General features: G+C 43.4%; 1 protein-coding gene across 1 annotated transcript in view; it reads right to left on the bottom strand.

Annotated features, from left to right (window-relative positions):
- The window catches only part of NTSR1 (neurotensin receptor 1), a 49,584-nt gene that overhangs the window by 11,668 nt on the left and 17,786 nt on the right, over positions 1-20,130 (bottom strand). Inside the window, exon 2 of the mRNA XM_010722496.3 lies at positions 5,387-5,588. Coding sequence (XP_010720798.2) covers positions 5,387-5,588 — 202 coding nt within the window. The remainder of the gene's footprint in view (positions 1-5,386; positions 5,589-20,130) is intronic.

The raw sequence follows: 20,130 nt of genomic DNA, 5'->3' as shown, positions 1-20,130 counted from the left end.
TCAGAGGATTCAGCTGACAGATTTGAAAATGAATGTGAATTCCTGGCTCCGCTCACACAGGGCAATGTGATTAAAACATCCGCTGGCACCAGTGAGACCTGGTTTCATCCAAAAGGAGCAAGGCAGAACATGAAGGTTAAAAGCCAACCAAAGAATGGGGCTCAGCAAGCAGCACATCCCTGCCAACACACTGCAAACCAGGAACTCTTCCCAAGTCCCCTTTTAAGATAATTAGTCATAGATGTTGCTAGATTCAATCTAAGCTTCATTCGTGTCGTTGCCCCAAGGATGTCAGGGTGTTAGTAGGAGAAGGAAGAAGAAAAAAGAAATTTTTCCCTTGGAAGGATATATGAGGGCTCTAGTCTTCTTCTCACTCCATTCAATACACTTTCTACTCACTATGATCAACTATAACCCAAGATGACATCCTTTGCAGCCCCCTTCTTCATTCTCCTCTTGTTTTGAGTCTTACATACTCCTTTATTCCTCCCTGACCCGTTTCTGCTTGCTGGGGGATCCTGGCACTGAATTTGCTGCATGCTTCTGAAGTCACAGAGGCCTGGCTGGATTTCATGTCTAAAAAATGCATCAGTTAGCTTTTTAAACACTCATACAAGGCAGGACCTAATACCTGGAAAATCTACTTGCCCAGCTTGGCCAGCCCTAGGGTTGTATTAGAGATGCAGCAGCTGGACCTGAATTCCCATAGCCCTAGGAGCCCGAATCCCTGCAGCCGTGCCCAGCAGCCGCAGAACTGGCACACAGATCTCCCTCTCCCAACAGGCACAGCTGCGCTGCATTTCTGCTCCTCAGAGGCTGTTTACAGAGTGCTCTGTACAACTCCCTTTATGTCACTTGGCAGGCTGCAAAGTAAACCTACACGTACAAACACCTCCAAGAAACATATACAGCTATTATGTGGCTCATTTATCCTCCTGAATTTTAGTGTGACACTTCAGCTGTTAACCACAACTTCTATCCACGCTTAAAGTCATGGGAGACTTGCTGAACTCCACTTGCAGCAGCTCAGATTTTTGCTAGGGTTACAAATTGTCATGAACTTAGCTCCTTTCTTGCAAGCAAAGTGATTCATGGATAAATCTGATTTCCTTATAGTACAGACTTTCAGACTGCAGTTCTTCTGTAGACCTTTTTGGCTGCAAAGCATTTGCTATTACTCCTATTTGTGGAATAGTTATACTACATCTCATAGCATTATTCTCCTCAAATTGGTAGCTCAAACTTGGAACATCTGAAAAGAAAAATGGACAAACTCTTCAGCACATTTTTCTGGCGGGGAATTATTCACACACAAAGTAATGAAACACGTAGGATGCACGGATGCTTCATTAATACTTGGCATTTGCCTGGCATTGCTTGAAGAAATGTAGAGGCCCCAGAATCATAATTTTAACATTCTCAAACTTTCAGTTAAAAAATATGGTGTGACTTCATTTCCTAAAAACTATCATACTGAGGCATCAGCCAGCCAACTGTGGGAGGCTGAAGGATATTCTCTTAATTCTATAAACCTCTCTAAATGCTTTATAATTGCTTCAGTTAAGCAGCTTCTGTAACAGAGCAAATGCTACCTGGGAGAGTTCGTGCTTTAATGAGTTTAGCCAACGTCCACCCAGGGATGCGTAATGCCTGCACTCGGTGTCCATCAGTTTGCCTGGTGTTGTTGTCATTACTTGGCTGTGCCCGTCAGTAACTCCTTCCCATTCGCTGGACATGCAGTTGTGCAGGCAGTGAGGGCTGCTCCAACAATAGGCAGTTCTTTTGCAGTTGCTGGATGGGCTGCAGGCTGGTGTTTTGATGGAGACAATTAGTCTGTGTCACACAGCTGTCCCCTTTCAAGAAGAAATGTTGGCCAAAAAGCTCTTCCAGACTGAGCCAAGCTCAAATATGCCCCTAGAAAGACTTATATTGGATGCAGTATGCAATAGTCTGGGCAGCATGTGTGAGGTTTGATCTGCTGAAAGCTGCTTATTATGAAGGGTGTATATCTGCATGTGTGTTTGAGAACTAGTGTATAGTTCAGATTTATTTAGGTAGCTTTCTTCCTTATCAAATGGTTGGTGCATCAGGATACATAACCAGCAGATTCACCCTTCTGTGCAGCACCACGTAATGCCTGAGGGACTTGGCTGAACAGCACTGCTACAGTGCAACCAAGGAATAAAGGAGTCCTCACAAAGGAGCTGGAAAGCCACCAGTTCCTGGAGCTCTCGGGAAGTGGATCCACACACCTACAGAAAGCTGACAGCAGAGAGGGAATTACAGTCAAAAATCACATGCCTAATGAATTAATGAACTGGCTTGCAGGAAGCAGGGCTGACAAGTTCCTCGATCCTGATCTCCCTAATTGTTTTGTACATGACCGGAGTCAAACACACCAAGAAAACACATACAAGCAAAGAGGAGGAAAGTAATACTGTGGACATTTGAATGAAGCTGCTGGCCTGACAATTTTAGCTCCTATTTTAATGTAAATAAGTACAAACTCAGTAGATGTAGAAGAAGGAAGGAAAGTGTTTGCTACTCTGATCTCATCAAACTCTGCACACCATGAACTGAAAAAATGTTTTCTAAGCACTGGTTGTATGTATTCTGAAACATTTCACCCTTAAAACTTAACCAAGCTTTCTGTACATCAGGCCAAAGTTTACCTTTGGAAATGGAAAATACTTTAATCCTCATAAAGTCTAATTTCATGCCAACAGCTTTATTAGGGTGGACAAGGGCCATTTTTTCTTTTCCCACTGTCTTCCATAAACTCATCAGACTGGGTAAATGATTTCGGCTGCCATGGAGCCCAGCACAAATCATATGCATTGTTATAGAAAGAAGGGCTGCCATCAGTATCCAGGAGTTAACCTGGACTCATTGGTGAGGGATGCTCTTCTACTGTAGGGAGTGGGATTTTTGGTGGGTTCTCCAGGGCCAAAATTTCCTTCCCTATGGAAAAGGTGGCCTTGGCCAAAGCACTGCAGCCACCAAGCCTTGCCATAAAAAGCAGCAGCTGGAAGGCTTTCAGCTAACCAGCTCTCACATCTCATGTGCATGAGGGCCCTCACAGTGCAAAACCAGAACTGGCATGTTTTAATAGATTTTTTTAGGGTGCTATTTTTGAACTGCTTTTGCTTGATCATCTGTCAGTTTAAGCTACCAGATTCTTTGTTTTTCTTCAAATTGCTTAATTAAGGCTTCTGGAATTTCACAGCACCACTCGATTCCTGGGTACTGGATCTTTTATTTAACCTTTGTCTGAACCAAAGTTCTGAGAAAGAAAGAAAGAAAAAAAAAGGAAGGGAATAAAGCCAGATATTTAAGGCCTAAGTTGCTGCTGGAATCATTAAAATGCTGAGCCAGTTTCGCTTTTGAACTCATTCAAAAGCTCTTCCTCAGAGAGCCTGTATGTGAGAGCAGGTCTATTCTTTAGCTTTATATACTGGCAAGCAAAGGCAAAAGAAAAGGATTATTTGTTACCCCTCTAATTGTGGTTGTTCAGAAGAAGAATAAAATATTGATTCTCCTTCTGTCTTCATCCAGGGAGATAACAATTGTACCTCATTTCTCTGATGTTAATTCTCACCCATCAGTTTATAAACTGCCATTCGTGCTCACAGCTAAATGTTGTCTGAGACACTGCAGTAATTACGAGTACAAAGGTGAACCCTTTATTGCATGTGAAATATGGATAGAGGCATTTTCAATAACTGGGCTTAGGAGTTCATCCAAATATGTTTGCAGCTGCTTTGAGGCCTGCAAAATTTAATAAAAATCCTCTGAGAAGCTTTTTTTTAAAAAAAAAAATTATATTGCACTCTAATACTCTAATTTGGCTTGGGATGGAATGCAGTGTCTTTGCTGCGATATCATGAATAATTCGAGCGAAGTTTGCAAAACACCACATGCAAAATCTGGAGGGAGCAGAAAAATGCAACTCAAGGGGTGCAGATGTGTCCCTTGAGAGCCCTGCTGAGGTGACAGTGGGACTTTGGCCCCCAGAAAAGCATATAAATGAGACTCACCTTCCCCCAGAGCTCTGCACTTGACTTTGGGAGATGCAGAGGCATCTCCCAGCAGAACCAGCAGCTTCATATTCAGCCCTGTTTGATATAATCTTTGGAATTGTGTTTATATAGAGCTCCATATGTTGGTTTGGGAGGTTTGGGGGAAAGATAATGCGTCATCTGCTGCTGTAATAAGCAGAGCACCAGGGAAGATTGGCTGACCCTGGCTGTGTGCAGCACAGGAACAAGGAATGCTCTCTCTGCAGATGATACAGCGGTCGCCCATCACTGCCTCACTGACTTGCTTCAGGCTTGGATTGTGTGGAAAATGTTTTGCTTTTTCATCAACAGAAATAGCGGCATTTTAACATTGTTCCGTAATTGAAATGGGAAGTCAAAGTTTTGAAGAGGGAAAACAGCCTGATTTTATTGAGATTCGTTTTTTTTTTTTAATCTCAGCTACTCGATTTTTTTTTCTGTCAAAAAAAGGAAAATTGAAATCTGAAACCGTCTCCAAGAAACTCATTTCTATGTGTGTGCCATCAGGGGGAAACCAATTTTCCACACCCCTCTGGCAGAAATCACCAGAGCAGCCCCTACTTTTGCCTGCAGAGAAGGGGGAGGAGACCAATGCCTTGCTTCCAGCAGCTGGAGGGGATCTGCACGCCTACATGGCCATGAGCAGTGTGTCCACAAGTGACCTGTGCAAGGTGCCCACTCAGGATGATCTGTTCAAACCCAACCCTACAAAATATCTTTGGTTCTAAAACAACATCAGTTCCCACACCACACACAGAGCCCAAAGTCAGCACCAGCTGGAAGAGAGCTGTTCAGGTTGGAGGTGGCCAGGGATAGGAAAAGGAGTAGAGGAGCTTTATATCAGCATATTCTTTCTGTATAAGAGAACATAATTTCTTTCTTTAAATTTGGAATTTTCATGTCTCAACTTCTCCTCCATTGAGAACAATGAATTAAATAATGCTTAAATCTCCCTCTAGCTTCCTTCCTCTATAATGAATTTTTTTTATCTTTTTAAGGGAAGATTAAGACAAAGTGTCTCTGGGAGAAATAGAAAATTGAAGATAAAATTCCCTAAGAAACTCTTGTTATCTCAGAAAGAAAAAGAAGAAGGAAAGAGACCAGGAGAAGAAATAAACTCACTTTCCAAAATGTGGGGCTTTGAGTTGAGAACTGGACAATAATGGCAAATTTCAAAGCATTTCTCAGAGGTAATCTGGATTTTTTAAAATGCTACTTTTCATTTCAGATGTTTTGAATGAAAGCATTCACCAATTTCAACCTAGCCCTTCAAATCATATCTACATAGACACTTCTAGCTGGTTCAGTGTCAAAACGCTGCTACTTACGCAGGACCCTGACACCATGTTTCAGGGCTTGCACACGGCCGGGCTCCATGGACATGCTGAGCATCGTCTGCTGCCCACCGATGGTGCAGACCTGGTTTTCCTGGGCAGCTTGCTTGAACATGATCATGAGCTGGTTGGCAATGATGGTGTTGAGCACAGAAATGACGACCATGGGAAACACGAAAGAGATGAACGTGTTGACCTGTGGAGGAGAAACAAGGCACGGTCAAGGCAGGGGAATGGTCAGCAAGGCAGGAGATTGTGATTCATTTCTCACAGCAAGAGTAGCAGCCTGCAGTGGAAATATTTTCCCTTCTCTTGAACTTTGCCTTTGGTTTTGAAGGCTTATTGCACAGAGAGAAAGCTCAGGCACCACTGTCATGTGTTCATTTAGTGGTGTCAACACTCAAAAAAGGCAAATTCACTCACACCCAATTACGATGTCTTTACTTTTTCAGGGCAGCTCATTTCCAGAAGTGTCATGACCAAAAGATATCATTATCTTTTTATCTTGCCAGTGGCAGGATGCTTTGTAGCTTTCATTGTGCGGAGCACGACTCCTAAATAACAGTATGTTATTATATTTTTTCTTTATTATGAGCTCTACTCGGGATATTTCAGCTCTGGCCTTCCCTTGTAGATTTAATGACAGCTTTTTGTTAGCCAGTAATCAAATTGTCTAATAAACCTTGTGCCTTAAAAGATTAAAATTGATCGGAATAAACAAGTGGAAGTTATAATGGGTTTAGTACAAATTATTTGATTACTACAGTTTTGATAAAATTAAATGGAGGATCAAATTAAGCAGTGATTGAATCAAGTGGAAGTCACTGTTCGTGTCAACTAAAAGCAGAAAGCTTTCGTGAGGGCCTCCCTCTCTGCCTCGAAACTCGCTGGAGATCAGTTTAGCAACGCAGCCTGGGAAGAAGATTAGATGTGTGTTCCTGAGGCTCATCCTCGCTGCTGGGGGTCTTGGGAGGAGGCTCATCACATCACTGACATCAGTGGGTGAAAGAGCAAAAGTCCCTTAGAGCCTTGAAGTTTTAAAATTTCAAAATATTAACAAGAATCGAACCACGTGCTACAAACCACTGAGGAAGCAATTTTATTAAAAGCAATAGAACAGCCACATCAACGAGAGGATAAGAAACAAAAAGCAATGGGGACCCTCGCCCCGTGGTAGGGTTGTAAGGCATGCTAACTTTTTTCACTCAAACAGACACATCTCTTGCAGATGGCTGCCTTAAAATACAGAAGTGACCCCACACTCTGAGCCAAATCTATGTTCTTCTGCAGGAAACCTCATCGACCAATGAGTGCTTCATCTGCTTGGGTGCAGAAATCCCTTCTCCAACACAGCAAGATCACCGCACTGTCCAGGTTTCTGTTCAACCCCCAGTATCTAGTTCAGATATGTGTTCTCTTTGCTCCGGAAAAATTCAGAAATACAAATGTAAATGGAAAAATGAAGAAAAAATCCTCCAACCCCCGTAATGTAACGTGGGATGCATGAAACAAAGAATTAAGAACATAAGTGTAAGGGTAACAGGTGCACTGACAATCAGAAGCACTCAAGTCTCCATGATCATAAATTTAAGCAAGATGTAACTTCTCTTTTGGTGAAGACAGGCAGTGCTTTTCTTGCCAAAGTTTTCTTTTTTAGATCAAGTCTCTGTACAACTTTGTGCTCCAGAGCTCAATGCGTTTAGCAAAAGTACCAGCTGGGTTTCATCTCCAGCAGTCCATGTTGTGAGAGCATTGACTCTCAGTTTATTCTTGTAATAATAATGGAGCTACACCATAGACAATTTCCGGAGGAAATTCCTAGATATACTTCCCCACTGCAAGCTACTAATGGTCTCTGTTGTTAAATATATACTTTTCCAAGCTCCTCTTGTCTTCTAAAAGATAGCACATCTCACAGCATCCTGCGTACGAAGAAGAGTTATCTTTTGGAGTTGCTTCAAGATGTTAAGATAGATCCTTAAGTGGTAGGCAGCACGTTCTCAGCCAGCACAAAATAAGTTTTTCACAGTGAGAGCAATCTGTGCTTGTAAAGAACCTGCTTTATTTCACCTTCACAATGCAGTTGTGCTGAGCTGGTACACACAGGGTGAAAAGCCTTCCTCAGGCTTACCCAGCCCTGCAGCCCTACAGTCCCACATGGCTATTTGTGCTGCTTTAGCTGCTGAATATCCTCTGCCACCACTGAGCAGCATTTGCAAATGAGCAAAAGGAAGCGCTTCACTCTGCCACCAAAGATTCAAGTTCACTGAATTTCACTCAATAGCTTTGCCCAAGCTAAAAATTAGTCTTGCCTAATAGAATCACATAGAAACCAAAAAGTCTGTTCTGAGCTTTCTTTAAAGTTTTGATTCATTCCCTAACAGTACTGTGAAGATTTTAAAGAGCTTGAGAAACTGTCAAGAATAGCATTATGAATTGCTACAGCAGAAGTGTAAAAATTGCATACATTCTATGAAAGGCTCCATTAATAGATTCCTATCTGGTCCTGATTTGCAGCGAAGCCCTCCTGCACTTAACAAAATTCAAAGGGATGGAGAGTTTTAATTTGTGGGAAAAAATCATTTTCAAATGCAAACACTCCAAGACAAAAAGAGCCAGTGAAGCAGATCTCTCCCAGCACAGCCCTTGTGCTCAGTGCTGTCCCTGGCTCTCACTGGGCTGTGCATGGGGCACAGCAGTGCTGCTGGTTTGCCTCCAACAGCACTTTGAAGCCAGCAGAAGTTTCCTTTCTGCATTGGCAGGAGCTGGTCTGGAATCCCAGGACTACATACTGAACAATGTTCAGGAGCAGAATGACTTGGGTGTTTAATGAGATTTTCATTAGTGCTGACATACTTCATTATCAGTGGAGCTATAGCTGCCAGTGAACACCTATTACTGTTCATTCCTTTGGCTTCTTGCATACCTTTACAGTCCTGGGAAGAAGGATTTAGACAGTATCCAGCTTCATTTTTGATCTAAAAGTCTTAGGCTGTATGCTGGCTTACCACAGAAATGACAGCTTGTGCAATACCACATCCAAACCGCTGTATTCAGGTTGTTTGAATGCAAAAGCAAAGTGCTATGGCCTCATCTCAGCTGCCACCAAGAGTTCAGGCTGTTTATCCTCCCCATTAAAACTTACATATATACATATTTTTTTAAGATAATGCAATACTACAATGTTTCCCTCTAGCAGGAATGAATGAAACACAGAGCCACTTCCATGTTGCTGACTCTCCTGTGGCCAGAGCAGCCCTAAAAGCCACTCAAGCACCAGGCTGGAAGCATTTCTGGGATGGGATTGCTCCTCAGGACCAAGTCATCATACAAAGCCTTCATCTCACATGGCACAGAGCCATGGACTTTCCTCCCAGCAGCATTGAGCAGCTCTGCTTGGGATCAGTCAGATGTGTTTTTCCAGGACCCCAGAGCACGAAGCATTACAACCATGCAGCATTTTGAAGGACTCCAAAGACAGAACAGTTCTGAGGATGAGGCTCCAAGGGCTCATGAGAAGACAAATGGAAATTTATGGAAATTAAATCACACTTTTGGAGGATAAAAATGCAGTTATCAGTCCAGTCAGTTATCCAGTCAGCTCAACTAAAATTGGACTTTGTGTTGTCAACTGAGCAGGACCCTGAGGAATTCAGCAGGCTGTGAGTTTTCTTGTTCCTTCCAACCAAGAGCATGGGAGAGACACGGGGGAAGGGACCAGCACAATCAAGTGAAAGAGAAGAATAACACAGTGATGGAGTTTGTCTCTTTCTGGAGTTTCTGGTCTCTTTCTAAACCTTTTGCATGGAACACGGCTCCCCTGGCTCTGCAGAGCTGACATGATTTGCTTCTGTTGAGCCAACCCTCGCATCACGGCTGCCGTGGTTTCCCCGGGTTACTGCAGGAAGCAGGCATGGCTCGTTCACTGCAGTGATGGGGAAGGTGGGCACAGAAATTGGCCTAGCAGCTCCCCAGAGGGCTGAAACGAGGGATGTGAATCAGACGTTTTGTGAATGTTGTGCTGCAGGGTGACTGCTGGAGAAACACGGACCCCAAGGGCTTCTTTGGAAGGAGTTTTTCCCTCCTACTTGTCAAGCCAAGGAAACCCTAAAGGAAGGCTCTGCTCCAGCTGCAGCAAATCACCTCTGTTGCCAGCAAAATCCAATTGTCCTAGCCCTGAAATGCCAGTTATTGGCTGCTTATGTGGTCCAACACTGCTTTGAAGCTGTTAGCAGGTATTAGGAGTTGTTTGACTGGGTCTTGGACCACTCAAGTGATTAAATGTTAAAAATTATGAAGATATGGTAGTGAATAAAGCACCTCCACTGCTAATATTTTAATAAAAGAAAGCCAGGAACCAGAATGGCTCATCATAATTCATTTTTCTAAATGAACAGTCACACAAACAAAGCTTGAAATGCAGGCAGCAACCAGGGGTCCCAAGGAACAGAGCCAGGGCTCCCACTAGCATGGGCCTGACCCTACAGCAGACAAAGGGACAGCTGAGATTTAGGTCAGCGTTAGCACTTGTATATGACTCCTGTTTCATGGCAGAGAGCTGAGATGCTCCCCCACTGCCTGGATTTTTCAGTGCAGAGATCTTCAGCTGTCCCAGAGACCTCTCGAACCCTGAGGACACACAAGGAAAATGGCTGCGAGGCCCCAAAGGAGTTGGCAAGCTTCTCAGATTTGCTTTTCTGGTTTCCTGGCAGTGACGATGGAGAGGCTGAGGATGCAGGGTGTCATGCTTTTGAGCACATCAATTAAACATCGCTGGGATTTAACAATCTATTACATTCTGGTTCACCTCATTTCTAATGGAAATGAAAAGTAAATTCTCCTCCTCCTGGCTGTGGAGGCTGTGCTGTTAGCATATGTCAATCAGAAAAGCACACCCTTCATCTTTTGGCTGCCAAACAATCCTATGTGACTACATGTAGTTGAAAAGTCACTAGTTTTCTCACTTGTTGACTGGAATTAGCATATTTTACCCACTCAGTGAATAACTTCAGCACTAATAATCGCTCTGCTCCATTTGTGGGTGCAGCAACCTGTGGAATACAAAGCAGGATTGGGAGGTGTGCATGATGCTGGCACGCCAAAAGAAGCATTTGGCTTTGCCACTTGTGTTTGAAGTTCACAGGACATATCTGATTAAATAATCTCTTTTTTTTTCTCCCGTTATAAGTAAGTTCCTGTCTAGTTAAAGCCTATCTTTGCACAGTTTTCCAAACATCCATGCCAAGTGTTTAGCAGTGAGCAGCTCCGTGCCATTCCTTGGATACAATGGGGCAAGAGAGACTCTGTCTGTAAGCGGTGACAGAGCAACAACTGTTCTCATAGCCTCTACCTGGGAAAAGAAGGAATGTGAAATCTGGAAAACAGCCTAGAAAGGGAGTTCAGCTATACTGAAAAATTTGGAGGCATTTCAGTAATTTCAGCGTGGCTTGGTTCAGAGCATACTATTTAGCATTAGATTTTAGTACAAAGTATTTCCTGTCTTTCTTCTCTTGGATCATTAATTCAATAAATATCTAAATTAAATCTGCGGACTAAAGATGAAGCCTAAAAGTGTATGAAATTGAGAGAACAAAGGAAAGAACCAGAGCTGCTGGAGCAGGTACCTAACACCGAGGTGCATGCAGTGCAGCACATGACTGCTGGTCCTTATCCCAGATAGTTTCATCCTGGCACGGAACCTCAAATAGGTAGTTAAACAGGAGCAGGGCTAGGTGCTGAATGCTGTGTAGGTCTGGAGCTCTAACAGGCCACTTAAGCAGGAGCTTGATCTTTGCACATTTCTCTTTTAACTCACACAAGTTTGCCTGTCACGCTGTGTTTCTGGTGCTGCAATGTGAAACAGCCCTGATACCGTCGTCACCTGCAGGTGCTTTCATCAGCCATGCAAAATGAAACCCCCTTGTCTCATGACCAGAATGAGCATATAAAAATCTGATGTGGATCTGGGTGGTGGGACATTATATCCTATCATCACCATAGCAGATGGCCAAAGAGAAGACATGGCCACAGAAACTTATTGTCACACCTTATGCTCCGTACTTCTATTCAGCTATAGGGGGTATGGACTCAGTGTCTCCTACCCAAGGTGATAGTGTGACTGTGTGATTTGCTCTAATCTCATCTCAAACTGCTCTACTGTTCACTTTTTTGGACCGCAGGTGTGGAAGCCTTCAAATGTGTCCTTCAGAGGAAAAGACAACAGAGGAAAATCTCAAATACAGACGCATCCTGCTCAATCCATTTTTCATTAAATAACTCAGTGGGTTTTGCTGAGCTCGGCTGGCATCAGCTGCAGGAGCTCAAATTGGCCAAACTTCTCTTTTTTAGGTCTTTGCAGGAGTCTCTTTCTTCTAGTCAGCTTTCTTCTTGTTTTGGATAAGGTCTGGAAATAGGAGGCTGCAGGTACTGCTGCTTAGGTGAAGAAAAAGCACACAAGCCTGAATATAGTCTGTCAGATAGATCTGACTGATGCTCCCAAGCAATCAGACTGGGTCTTGTCCCCATGACATTACTGCTCTGCACCCATTCATGTCGATGAGGCTGAATTAATCATGTGGCAAGGATACATGAGCCTCAGTTACTGATACATCCATTCACTGGTGTTATTCTATCCACAGAAGTAAAACTGCTCCAAGGCAGCTCCAAGGCTGATATAAAAGACCTGTGTGTGAGCTGTGGCTGCTTGCTCCTATAAAGAAATATTAGGTTTTGTATGGATAGATATTTTGATCAGAATAAAATGTGTGTTACCACGTGGCTAATAGTGATAGCATGCTCTATTTTCAGTCTACGCTGTATCTCAGTCCACCTAAAATCTGTTATTGTTAGCATCTTGTGCTTGCTCCAGAGCAGTAATAAAGTGACATGCATTCTCTCTTTGGATCCAGGGAAACAACAAGAGAATGACCAGTCAGTGTGGAACAGAACATGAAAAATAATCAACATGTAAGATTTTCAAGCCTGTGTGAGGTCCTGCACTGATGAACTATAACAGGAATGCAGAGCAGCTAATGATCTTGAGAAGTGAACTTAATCACACACTCTGCAGGAGTTAATCAGATACAGAACAGATGGAAATAAGTTGCATACTGACAAAAAATCCATCATATCTCCATGGCAAAAACATTCCTCCAGCTTTCCCATTCATAAATCTCCCTCCATGGAGAAATCACTTGTTCATAAAGAACAACATCTGATGCAGAACAACTTAAAAGTGTCTCTTGCTTATGATAGGGTGGCAAAGATGTCACAACACTGAGTAATGGTGGCATGCCTGAGCTTGACTGGGTACCTGATGAGATCATTTAACCTCATTTCTATGCATTGTTAATAATCCTGTGACCTAAAGTATTTTGAGATTTATCATAAGTAATAGCTGAAAAGTATGATTCACACATAAGTGTTTGATATAAGGCTTATTATTCCTAATTGTACACAAGGGTAATATCCAAGTATGAAAGCCCCTGGGGACCTCAGAACTCCTCGTTACCTTGCTAAATGTCAAAAATCTTCACTATAAAAATTCATAAGAGAAAATTTCCTCCTCTCCTAATCTTTAGGACACCACTCTCAAATCTGAATGGCTCTTGTGTTTCTGGCTCCCAGTGGTAGAGAAAAGCTGTGAAATTCAGGAAATCTTGAAAATAACACACTGGAGAGCTGGGCATATGGGAAGGTTTTAAGGTTTGCTGAGTGTGATGCAGAATGCCTTATGGTACCATTTACCTCTCTGTAAAACTTAAGGACAGCAGAACATTTCTTCAGGAAAAAAAAAATAATAAAACAATTGCCAAAAAAACCCCAAACCCTCAACCAACCAAAGCGACCTCCCTATGGTGACACTTGATGAAGATGATGAAGATAAGTTTGGGGCCTCATTCAATCTAGAGATTACTGCCACTGACTTGAGGGATGTGTGGAAGGCAAGATGTCAAGGTTTTGGCCCAGCATGGCTGCTCCTCCCTCATCCTGCTGAGGAGGAAAGAAGTGAAAGGGCAGCACTGTCAGTCCTCTGTCATGCCATCATTAACCTGAAAGATTCAGATCTTGTTCTCTTCCTCCTTCAGGCCTTCTTATTTTCCTGCCATTGCGTGCATTGAGCTACTAGATAAATTAATTAAATTTACTCAGTTTTCTTGCAACAATAATAAAGTCAATTTGTCTGCTGTCAGAATGCTTACTGGCCTTGGCTTTGCTTCTCAGATCTAGTTACCCATTACACAATTTAGGGCAATATTTTTGGTTGAACAAAAGCTCAGTGAATAATGTTCACGATTTTCCCTTTGAATGTGCAGGTCGCTGCTACTGCTTCCCTCTCACCCTCCTCACCAGCTGTATCCTACTGAAGGGGAAGTAATACTTCAGCTTCAAATGACAGGTTGGAAATATGCTTTAAATAATTTACCAGTGCATTTGGATTTTGGTTCTTGCTATCCACTGGTATTTGGGTTCCTACTTGCTTTCGCCAAAGGGACATTGCCCCATAGCACCTATCACAATATATCTCTTTTCCTCCAGCTCTGCTGCTTGTCAGCCCTCTAAATATTTCAATAAATGCTCGTGTAGTGCCTCATGCTTCTGACATCTGAGTCATAGTAATCCAGATTTTGCCGTTATTTTCTGTCCATCTTCTTGCATAACTTTTCTACAGTACAGTGCACACCAGTGGTGCTCACGTGGGGGATGTTCATCCATGGGAAGTGCCTCCCCAGCATGGTGCTCCCTGTTGGGGGTGTCTAATGAAGTCTTTGTCAAAACCAAGAAAAATCCTCTTTCTCATGCCATGAGTGTAGGCACTCAGTATATCCAAAGCTCCTGCTACTGCAGTGTAGGTTTTGCAGCTGGGACAGGAGCAGGAGCAGCTGCTGCAGACTTAATGAGGGTGCAGACTATGCCTATGTCTTGCTGGTGTATCGCCATGTAAATAAATCACAGCAGCTGTTTTTGCAAGTTTTGCTTCCCTAATGTCTGCTTGTTATTCTGTACTTCTTCAGTTCACGCTTGGGATAGTCATTGTAATGAATGAGACTATTATACTTGGATACTGTCTCACAGAGAGCATGTCAAAAAATAATCAAACCATGGTGACAGTCAATTATCCCCCAACTTTTCTTGTTCTGTCATTTGGTAATATTGAGTCATTTCAGCCCCGATAATCAAAATGGATGGCTTCAGGCTCTGTGTATATTAAAGCAATTAAAGGGACCAAGCCAGCTTGGGAATTTCTAGCCAGAGTTTTGGAAGTAAGCAAAAGGCAGGAGCATGGCAGCACATATAAGAGGCAAAGATTTCTAGCTGTAAAATCAGTGAAGGGTTAAATCTAGTGGTGGTTTCTTTCTCTCTTCCCACACTCCCATGGCAATGTATGGCAGATGGATATTATGCTAGGGAAATGCATGGGACTGTTCTGCTCCCACAGTGGCCACCAGCACGTGGTGTGATCACTGAACAGTGGGGTCTCGCTCTGTGCAGGGCGGGGGGGGAACTGTGCTGCTGGGGGCAAGGTAGGGAAGTGGGGATGCAGCCCCCAGTGAATGGATGCAGGCAAAGGTGAAACAAGCTAGGTGACAGGCAGGCACACGCTCAGAGTGGAGGGCAATTAATAAATCGTCTCCAGCCCCCAGATGATCCTAAAGATTTGAGGCAGAGGCTTTGCAATAAACCACGCCAACCACTACACCCTTCAGCCTGATGCATGAGGCACGCAGGCCACAGAGGGATTCAAAGGAGAGTTAATTTAGAATCAAATGGAAAGAACAAATCATTCTCCTCCTGAAACACATGGGACTTGAGACTGCTTTTACAGTCTCTGCCAGGTGAGATGAAGGTAGAAGGGGGTAAGAGATATTATAGATGTCTGAGAGACAAGTGAGGTCATGGCAAGGAATGCTTTGTCTGTTGATTTATGTTTCATGAACGAAATTTCTGAAGCTGTTTGTAATATTTCATATGTGCTGAAAAGTCACATTTAAGATAGCTGGTAAAATAACAGCTTGTCTACTTAAAATAATTAGTAGTTGACAAATGGGTTGAATTTTAAATCCACGAGGAGCTTTGGTTAGCACTAATAAATGTTGATTAAGGTAGCAATTAAAATCTAGCAATCTCTCTGGGGGTCTGAACTTTAGAAGTTTGGAACATTCCTCAGTTTACTAAGAAAACGTGGCAGTTCCTCCCCAAATTACAATATTAAAATGTGGCAGCACAGATAATTTATCTTTATTTTTTCCAGTTTACACAAATTAACTGCAGATGGGGCACAAACCAACGCCTGATCCACACAAAATCAGACCTTGTCATAGAGATCACATTTGGCAGCGTGGGCTTTTAGCATTATTGTAATAGCAGGACTTTGCCATGAGGTCTTTCCAGAAGGTTGGGCCACGGCACTGAAGAAATTAAATCTTTTCTGGAGTAGGGTTGGGAAAAGGTGATTGGGAAAGGCTGATTTGAATCATTACATCCAGCAAAGCACTGGGCTCTCTCTTGAGGGAGTTAATGCTGTTAACACCCTCTTGAAGTCCCTATTTCCATGGCAGTCCTTCCCAGGAGGCAGTACTCATCCCTCTTCTCATCAGGCCTTGAAGTGGGATGGAGAGATCTCTGTCTCTCCTTCAAGATGCGCTGCTGCCTTGGAAATGTGGTTGACCTCTCAAAACTAAACAAGGTCAAGAAGCACAGAGTGTGTGCAGCTCTCTGCATCTCCCTGCTGCTCCGAGAGACACAGCTATGCAGCTCCTAATCAGGGTGATTGGATTAAGAAAAAGTGTGGACCAGGTAGTAGCATGAGGAAGACTAAATTATCTTCCTCTGCTATGCTTGAACTGCACAACCAAGGCAAATCAAGCAGCATTTTTTGTTTTTTTTTTTCCTCCTGTAGGCTTAATTCCCTGATTTGTGATCATGGGACTATTCAAGAAACTCTCGGGGCTTTTATGAACTTGTTAGACCTGAGAAAATTTCAGTCATTTCTCTGCAGTTTCTATTTTTGAAGGCGGAAAGTGCATTTGTATTTCACAGAACACCACTTTCTTGCTGGCCAAATACTTTCCTTTCCCCATTCTTGCTCTCGGTAAAGCCTAAATAGAATACACAACCAGATTTGTCTTCCTTTGCCACACACTGTGTCCTCCATTAATTACACTTCCTCCCCCAGATCACAAGCTGAATGCCAACAGAACAAGAATAGGAATACAGTGTGAATTGGGAGCGACTTTGTCCTCCCATGTTCCCAGCATGAATAGGAATTCACTGGCAAGTCTGCCTTCCTCAGGCAGTCTGAATGACCAGATGTGTCATTTTGTTGTTATATTATAGTTAGTTTTTTGTAGGTCTGTTCCTGCTAGTTTGGGAGCAGTTGAAATAAGGTGTCTTTCCTCCAGAGTACGTACAGTGGCCTCTGTTGAGCAAACAGACCAGCATGGAATCTGTGCACAATGCAGTCAGAGCATTCAAATCCAAGAGCTGCTCCTGGGGAAGCAGGGAACCAGGACCTTGTTTCCTTCACTCAGTGGGGCTGCTGGCCCTGGCTGCTTTCTTCCTACCCTAGCAGAGGAGACCTTGTCTGCATGGGGATCAGCAGCCTCCATCCTGGACAGCTTCTCATTCTCTGATGACCTGCATGATTTGCAGATGTATTCTCAGCCCAGCTTGTGTGATCTGAACTTGGCTGTTGTTTTTTTTCTACAGTACTGTGTGTTCCTCAGCACATTTGCGGGGTCCATCCATTTTGCAAAAGATATTTGCAACAAGAGAGAGATGGAGAGCTAAGGATGTGAAGTGCTGGAGGAGGAAGGAAAAGAAATCTGTCCAGGGAGAGAGAAAAATCCCATTCACTCTCTATCAATGTATGCATCACCTTTCTTTCCTTGCTTGGGTAAAGATTACATACAAATAGCTCAGATAAAGGCAGAAAGGGACAAAAAACGAAAGATAAGCAGAGATGCTCAGAGCTATTTTTTCAAGGGAACTTTGAGAACTGGGAACAATTGTGCATTTACAGTTGAGCGAGCAGGTTGTATGACTGGAGGTTTGAGGTCACTCCATGAAGACGGACACAAGGGCGGACCTGGCCAAGAACTGGAGCCACAGCCAGACACAGGAGGTCATTGGGGAGCATTGGCTCAGCACTGCAAATGAAGAGATTTCATGGAAAAGAGCAGCTGCAAGAGGTTCCCAGGTGGACTTAGTCATCTTGGATGTCTCCACCCAAGCCAATCCCTCCAGGAGCATTAAATCCAGCTGGGAGAGATGCTTGTGATGCAGTGACGGCATGGGGCTACTGTAGTAATTGTTGCTTTTGGTCTTGAAATGCTGAAATCATGAAATTCCCTAAGAAAGATGGGGTGACTATTCATGCACAGGCTTACAGACTACTTTAAAAGGGACCTACTTGATATTTCTACAGTAATACTGCATGCTCTGCTGTTCCTACTGTAGAATTACATGCCTCATGCTGAGGAAGGAGGGGTGCGTTTTGCCATTTTGTAGGGAAGATGAAGCAAATGGAGGAGCTCTAGGAGACCTGACAGCTCCATGGATCTCAGGGGATCTGCCACCTCAGAGACTGTGGACGTAAGCATGCACAGGGTAGGGAATGAAAGTACGTGATGACTTGAGGGGAGCAAGGGAAGGTGGGAGCAGGGAGAGCAATTGCAAATCTAATGTGTCTGGAGAGGAGAGCAGGCACAGGACCCTTCCTTTTTCTGGTATCAGTGTCTCTGTTGGCAAAATAAAATCCCCTGTACTGAGCAGGTCAGACCCCAGTGTGCCCTAGTTGGTTTCAGAACTGGAGTTCCAGGCCTCAGTGGGGATCTGTAAGGCAACCAGAACTCCAAATCCTCACAGCTCTTCAGGAAATGATCGCAGAACAACACGTACCAAGAAGGTCGTGGCGCTCCGCTGCAAACCATAGCAAAGCCAAGTCCCAGTTGCACATCCATTTCTCAGAACTGATTTTTTTTTTTTTCATTTTAAATAGTATTTAAAGTGTAAAATGAACACGTGGAACTAAATGCTACAGGATAAGACTGCAAATGAGACTAATAGGGCAAATGTCAGATTTGTTTCTGGTGCAGCTGCTGAGGAGTCATTGCTGCGTACAGACTTTATGTAACCTCTGCTTTGAGGCTTAATCCAGCTACCAGATGAGTGGTGGGAGGCAGATATTCTGCCAGTGGGTTGGTTTCTTAGCTGTTCTTAATTTCTTTGAACCTTATCCCAAAGCAGCTGGCTGTAGCCAGTGTTGGGGATTGGCTATAAGTCTGATGGATGAGGCCAGTGTGAGTTGCTGGGTCAGTTAACTCCTTGGGGTCTGTGTGGGGCTCAGCTGCCTGTAAAGTTATAAACTGCTCTTCCTTAAATTCAGATTCTGAATGCAGGTTTAGAAAAATCTCCATTTTCCTGTGGCAGCTCAGCCTCCTCTATAGCATTTTGCAGCCTGCTAACAGTAGGGATGTTTTTCACATTTGTCTTTCTCAAAACCAAGAAGGTCCATGGAGGGATGCAAAACACGCTGACCTAGAACTGGAGCAGAAACCAGCTCCTGACACTCTGACTTCTTCAGTGCAGGAATCAGGAGTGAAATCCCTGCAGATACCCAGCAGCTCCTGATCCTGCTCAGGGAGCGTGGCTGCAGAAGATGACAGCAACCACTTCCCCTGCTTGCAGGGACACTGCCATGGACACTGCTTGTGCTGGTCTTTCCTATGCATTAACTAAAAGAATTTCCTTTTTAAATATAAGTAATTACTTGCAAACATTACTGTATTTATCCCTAAGGTAAGTTTCCCAGACACGAGAAGACTGTCTCAAATAGAAACTTTTCTTCCTCAAACAGCTATGGAGGCAGAGCCTGTGCAGTAGAGGAGGTGTTTTAGCTAGATGGAATAATCACAGTGTCATGAATGCAACCAGGATTTCCCTGTTAATTACCTAACTGTTTAATTAAGGGGTGATTTTTTTTTTATTAAAATTAACTCTCATCTTTGTGAAGTACGTGGCTTATGAAGGGGATAGCACAGAAGTGTTTATCACTGCTGCCCTAAGATGCTAATTTCCTTATGTTATGACTTGTAATCAAGATAAATTTTCTCTGACTTATCTACCAAAGGTAAGACTTTACACTGGTTTTGACATTTAAATTACCTTAAATTTGCAAGTCCAATATTGTCATAAATATTCATAACCAACAACTGAGTGTTTAGTCCTTAATTTTTTTTCTAATTTTTTATTCACTCCTTAGATACTGGTTTCAGAACAAGCACAGGGAAATGGAGCACTTGGCTCTGCTGCCAGCAAGCAGGTTGACACACCACATTTCTGTCTGACGTTGCTGTGTAACAGCCCACGTGACAAAGATTTGGTGGTGAAATCATCCTTCGACTCTTTTCCTTACGTTTATTTGCAAAAAGCTACTTACACTCAATAGTTATTGGGCAGCGGTGCCGTAATCCAGTGCCACGTCCACCACTGTAGGAGGTGACAAAAGGCCTGTGCCAGCTGCACTATGGACCACCCCCAGCTCACCCCCACCCCAAGGTCTCTGTGAGACCCTCCTGCTGCCAATGGCTCATGGCGTAGCATCCCTCCCCTTCCTGAATCAGCACTTTGCACCACAGGGCCATGCTGACTCACATGCTGATCTGTTAATGGGCAAGTCACATTCATACTGCTCTCTGATGTGGAACTGAGGTGTCTGCTCTGGGTGGAATAAAAGA

Source organism: Meleagris gallopavo, chromosome 22 (assembly GCF_000146605.3).
Source record: "Meleagris gallopavo isolate NT-WF06-2002-E0010 breed Aviagen turkey brand Nicholas breeding stock chromosome 22, Turkey_5.1, whole genome shotgun sequence".
NCBI lineage: Eukaryota > Metazoa > Chordata > Aves > Galliformes > Phasianidae > Meleagris > Meleagris gallopavo.
Note: the sequence above shows the minus strand (reverse complement) of the source record. Positions and strands in the feature narration are given on the sequence as shown.